The 6,612-nt window shown below is 39.8% G+C and overlaps 1 protein-coding gene across 1 annotated transcript; it reads right to left on the bottom strand.

Moving 5' to 3' along the window:
• Nucleotides 1-474: 474 nt before the first annotated feature.
• Nucleotides 475-3,816, bottom strand: LOC100676640 (olfactory receptor 8B8-like). The gene is given in 1 exon segment (XM_023558243.2): nt 475-3,816. A coding segment is annotated over 1 exon segment (1,068 nt). The 5' UTR covers nt 1,601-3,816; the 3' UTR covers nt 475-532.
• Nucleotides 3,817-6,612: the final 2,796 nt, after the last annotated feature.

Below are 6,612 nucleotides of genomic sequence, written 5' to 3' on the forward strand. Positions count from 1 at the left end.
GGGGTTGGTGGTGCTATGATAAGTTTAATTTTCACCTGTTAAATTCAGATGCTTCTGGAGAATTCAAATTAAAATTATACTATCAAAACATATAGGACTGGAGTTCCGACGTGAATGCTATCTTAAGTTATCTATGAAGGAATCATTTCTGTAACCAGAATATTTAATAAACTAGTAAATCTAATTGAAAAAAAAATAGTATGAAAAATATCTCTCAAACTTAAGGGGGAATTACTGGGAAGGAAGAGGGAGGAGGGGACAGAAGAAAAAAAGAGAATGAAGGAATCAATTTCATAACTATTAGACCTCAATACTGTGCTATACACTTTTATTTGCACTAGTTTTTTCTTCCCAATAACTCCATGAAGTAATATTATGCCCCTATTTTGCAGAGCTTTCAACCCAGATAGCCTGATTCCCAATCCAATTTTCTATTGTAGCTCAATTCTTTCTGTATGAAGAACTCCTCAGTAAGGGGAAACAACCTAAAGAAAACCCTGTATTCTCTTACACTAATTAATACTGCTCCAGCTCAGGAAAATGTTTTTCTACTGAAACTTTTCTTCAGGGCAATTTTAATCTCCTTGTTCCTGAAGTTGTATATCAGCGGATCGAGCATGAACACCACAACGGTATAGAATATGGAGGACACTTTACACTGGTCCATGGACAAAACAGAAGAAGGATGGAGGTACATGAATGCACCTGATCCAAAGAAAACAGAAACAACAATTGTATGTGAGCTACAAGTGCTGAAAGCTTTGGAACTTCCTTCCCTGGAGTGAATATGGGGGATGCTGGAGAGGATGTAAGCGTAAGAGACAGTGATGGTGAGGCTGGGCACACCAATATTAAAACCCACAAGGGCGAAAACCACCAGTTCATTGCTAAGAGTGCTGGTGCAAGAGAGCTCCAGGAGGGGGAGGATGTCACACATGTAGTGGTTGATTGTGTTGGCATCACAGAAGGTCAGCCTCAGCATGCAACCCGTGTGAGCCCAGGCACCAACAAATGCCCCCACATACACAATCACAGCCAGTAGAGAACAGGTTTGAGGGGACATGGTGACCGTGTACAGCAGAGGCTTGCAGATGGCCACATAGTGATGATAGGCCATCACTGTCAACACATAGCACTCTGCACTCAAAAAGCAGCAGTAGAAAAAGAGCTGAGTCATGCATCCTGCTTAGGAAATGAGGTTCATCTTCGACACAAAGTTTACCAGCAGTTTTGGGGTGATGACAGAAGAGTAACAGAAATCAGTAGAGGATAAATTAAGGAGGAAATAATACATAGGGGTATGAAGTTGAACATTCAGGCCAATTAGAGTGATAAATCCCAGGTTACCTGCCACAGTGACAATGTAGATTCCTAGGAAGAGGAAGAAGAGGGGGAATTGGATCTTTGGATATTCTGTTAAACCTACAAGTAAAAACTCAGTCACTAAGGAACTGTTTCCAATATCCGTTCTCTTCCAGTGGGATCTGTGAAAACAGGAGAGTAGAGTCATATTTGGGGTAGAACCCAGATTTCCCATACAATTCCAAATCCAGCCCCTTCCTGGAACTGAGAAATCCAGGCTCTTCTCTGGTTTAACCATGACAAAGAGCTGGCCCAGGCTTCCAAAGACAAGAAGGACAGGCACATGGCTGCTTAAGCACAGTGATAGGAAATACTGGGAGAAGTGAGTCAAGAGGCGAACAAGTTCAGTGAGGTCTCATCTTTTCTCTGCCTCAGTTTGTCACTAATGCCTTCTATTCCCTCCCTAGCCCCAATTTATATTTGTCACTCTTTACTCAGGATCCCTGGTGCACGTGTATAAGTGTTTGGCCGCTAACTGAAAGGTCAGATGTTTGAACCCACCAGCCACTCTCTAGGAGAAAAGACCATAAAGATTATAGCCTAGGAACCCTTATGGGGAAGTTCTACTCTGTTTTATAGAAGTCACCATGAATTGGAATAGACTCAATAGCACACAACAACAATACTCTTACTCACCAAACTTCAGCTACCCTGTCCTGACAACCAGTCCACACTAGACACTGCAGAAGTTGACCAGGAGCACTCTACAGCCATCACAGATTTAGGGAAAGTTAGAGTTAGAAGTCCCACCATAGCACAAACACTACCAACTGAAAGTTTGGTGGTTTGAATGAGCTCTGAGGTGCCTCTGAAGAAAGGCCTGGTGATCTGCTTCCAAAAGTTCACAGTCTTGAAAACCTTATGGACTACTGTTCTACTCTGCACACGTATGGTCACCATGAGTCATAATCGACGGGATGGCAACTGGTGTTGGTGATGGTAGAGTTAGGAGACTAAGAGAGGCCCTTTGACTTACCAAAGGTACGCAGCAAGAGAGTCATTAAGCCAGGAGTGGATCCTGAATCTCTTTCATAGGAAATGCTCTAAGGGGAAGTGGGATTGGAGGCATTGCAAACCCTATAATCTCAGCACTACTTCTTACTTCTACTTTCTTCCCACACTAACCCTTAATATACCCCATTGAAATTTTCTGCACCTCAGGATCAGAGCAGGGCAAAGCAGAGAGGTCCATTATTTTCCATTGTCTTGGATATGAGTCGGAATCAACTCGACAGCAGTGGTTTGGTTTGGGTTGGTTTTGAAAAGGGGTATAACAAAAAGAGATTCACTGCTTACCCTCCTTCTACCTAGAGGAATCAAAACTGTACTTGTGGTTTCTTTTCTGCTGTTGTTCTCTAAAGAGAAATAGCTCTGCTGATAGAGAAGAGAATACTCCTGAACTAAAACCCCACTTTTTGTTTGAAGAAGCTCAGTGCATTTACAAATCTCAGTCTTTTCTTGCTCTGAGAGTCAGTCAGATAAACACCATGATTTTTAATTATGATTATGCCCAGAGGTAATCACTAAATTACAAAAAAGAAAAAAGAAAGAAACCGAACAGCACTCTTGGTTTTCAACGTAATTACAGGTAGCATCATGTAGATTATTTTATTCAGAGCTTCAAGGTCTCAGGGGCTTGATGTAGAGGATCCCCTAAGAGACCTCCCATAATTCAAATCCTTTAGGAAAGAAAATTATGAAATTGTTTATATACAAATGGAGATGGTTTTACCCTGGTACCTTCAGAGTCTCAATATTCTGCTCAAAATTTCACCTCAGGGATTGCAATTTCCCCCAGAACGAAAAGGTAGAAACCTTTCCTCTACTCTCCTCTTTCTTTTAGTGATTGCTTACCTTTTAGGTACAATTCACAACACACAGATATTGACTTATTTGAAATGTGTCTCAAAAATATATTACATGTACACACACATCCTCCTACAGACATTTCACCAAAAAGGATATTCAAATGGCCAAAAAACACATGAAAAATTGTTCAACATCTTTAGCCATGACAGTAATGGAAATCAAAACCACAAGATACCACTTCACTCCCAGCAAGAGGGCTAAAATGAAAAATATATATATTAAAAAAAAAAAGAAAATAAAAAATGTTAACACGGATGTAAGGGAATTAAAACACTACATGACCCAGCACTCCCACTCCTAGGCATATACCCAAGAGCGCTGAGGGCAGGGACATGAACAGATGTGTACACCAAACCAATGTCCATTGCAGCACTGTTCACAATAGGAAAAAGATGGAAAAAGCCTAAATGCTTATCTACATAATATATTTAATTTTAACATTTTGACATACATGATCATATCAGGCATAATACTTTATAATCTTTTAGAATGTTTTTTTGCTTTTTTTCTTAGCCCTTCCATTTCCTTCTCAGGCCCCCTCCATCTCATCACTACCAATTATTTATCTATATAACCTAGCACACACCTTCCCATGTTTTCCTACATGTAAAGGGATTTTGCCCTTGATTTCCAAAGTATAGTCATGCAACACTTAATGTTCATGATACATTCTGTGAAATAGGATATTAGGTGATTTGGACATTGAGAGAACATGCCGACTAAATCAAGAGCAATAGCATTCACTGATTTTCCACATTCGTGATGTTTAATAACCTTTCACTTTCAAATTGATATTTCTCTTTGTCTCTTGCTGCTGCTATTACCAGCACTGGTTTTTCTGTGTTTGGGAGCCATGATGCACTTCACAGTGATATTTGCAAAAGAAAGTAAAAAAGAGGTAAAGGCAGAACACTCAAAAGATATGCAATACACGAGATTGGATACTGCTGCCTGTGAATGGAAGCATACACTGTTACACAGTAAACTTTTTATTTGGAAGTAGGGAAAGTTCACATAAAATAATGATAGAAAGTACAGTACATATATCAGGCAGAGTAGGTGGTGAACAGTGCTAGGTGGTAGGGAGGAAGAAATAAAAGGAAAAACTGGCAGCTCAGTGGGGATCTGTGGACTGGGGCACCAGTGGGCACTTTATCCACAGAAGTATGGTGGGAGTCAGCAAGAAAGGGAGGAAGAACCAATAAAGAGAAACACAAAAAGGAAATCAAGTAAGCAATACCATTATAATAACCCCTCGCAAAATAAATAAATAAATAAAATACTTAGGAATAAATCGAGCCTGGGGTGTAAAAACCTATACAAAGAAAACTATAAAACACTCCTGCAAGAAACCAGAAGAGACCCACGTAAATGGAAAAACACACCATACTCATGCATTGTAAAAATGTTAATTCTACCCAAAGCAATCCACAAACACAACACAATCCCAATCCAAATAACAACAGCATTCTTTAACAAGATGGAGAAACTAATCATTAACTCCATACGGAAAGGAAAGAGACTGAGGATAAGTAAAACACTATTGAAGAAGAAAACAGGAGAACAAACACAGGCTGACCTCAGAACCTGTGGTAGTCAAAATAGCCTGGTACTTGTACAATGACAGATATGTTGATCAATGGAACAAAATTGAGAACCCAGATGTAAACCCATGCACCTACAGTCACCTGATCTTTGATAAAGGCCCAAAGTCCGTCACATGGGGATAAGACAGTCTTTTTAACAAATGGTGCTGGCAAAACTGGAAGTCCATCAGCAAAAAAATGAAACAGGACCATTACCTCACACCATACACAAAAACTAATTCAAAATGGATCAAAGACCTAAATACAGAACCAAAAACTACAAAGATTATAGAAGAAAAAATAGGGCCAACATTAGAGGCCCTAATACATGGCGTAAATAGGATATAAACCATAACTAATAATGCACAAACACCAGAAGATAAGCTAGATAACTGGGATCTTCTAAAAATTAAACACTTAGGCTCATTGAAAGACTTCACAAAAAAGAGTAAAAAAGAACCTATGGGCAGGGAAAAAGAATTTGTCTATGACAAAGTCAACAAAGATCTAATCTCTAAAATCTGTAGGACAATCCAACACCTCTACAACAAAAAGATGGGAAAAGAATATGAACGGCAGCAATTCAGGCAGCTAACGGACACATGAAGAAACGTTCGCTACCACTAGCCATTAGGAAAATGCACATCAAAGCTACAATGAGATACCACTTCACCCAGACATTACTGGCAGGAATGTAAAAAAAAAAAACAGAAAATAATAAATGTTGGAGAGACTGCAGGGAGATTGGAACTCTTATGAACTATTAGTGGGAATGTAAAGTGGTACAACCATTTTGGAAAACGATATGGCACTTCCTTAGAAAGCTAAAAATAGAAATATCATGTGATCCAGCAATCCCACTCCTAGCACTATATTCTAGAGAAATAAGCACCATCCCACAAATAGACATGCACGCCCATGTTAATTGCAGCTTTGTTCACAACAGCAAAATGATGGAAACAACCTAGATGCCTTTTAACAGATGAATGGATAAACAAACTTTGGTCACATACGCACAATGGAATACTACACAACAGTAAAGAACGATGGTTAATCCTCAAAACATCTCACAATGTGGATGAATCTGGAGGGCATTATGTTGAGTGAAATAAGTAAACCACAAAACAACAAACACTGTATGAGACCAATATTATAAAAACTCATGAAAAGGTTTACACACAGAAATAATCTTTGATGGTTATGAGGGAGGGGAATGGTGCAGAGGGAAAAATACCAACTAGACAATAAGTGGCAACTTTGGTGAAGGGTAAGACAGTACACAATACTGGGGAAGTCAGCACAACTTGACATCCAAACTCCCTAAGGGACTGAATTACTGGTCTGAGGGGTGGGGACTATGGTCTCAGGGAACGTCTAGCTCAATTGGCATAACACAGTTTATAAAGAAAATGTTCTGCTTCCTATTTTGGTGAGTAGTGTCTGGGATCTTAAAAGCTTGTGTGTGGCCATTTAACATACTCCACAGGTCCCACCCCACCCAGAACAAGGGAGAATAAAGACAACCAAAGATGCAAAGGAAAGATTAGTTCAAAGGACTAACGGACCACAACTATCACAGCCTCCACCAACTGAGACCAGCACAACTAGATGGTGCCTGGCTACCACCACTGACTTCTCTGACAAGGGCCAAATAGAGGATCCTGGACAGAGCTGGAGAAAAATGTAGAGCAAAATTCTAACTCACAAAAGAAGACTGGATTTACTGGCCTGACAGAGACTGGAGAAACCCGGAGAATATGACCCCCAGACAACCTTTTAACTCAGCAGTGAAGCC

Source organism: Loxodonta africana, chromosome 15, assembly GCF_030014295.1.
Source record: "Loxodonta africana isolate mLoxAfr1 chromosome 15, mLoxAfr1.hap2, whole genome shotgun sequence".
In the NCBI taxonomy this organism is placed as follows: domain Eukaryota; kingdom Metazoa; phylum Chordata; class Mammalia; order Proboscidea; family Elephantidae; genus Loxodonta; species Loxodonta africana.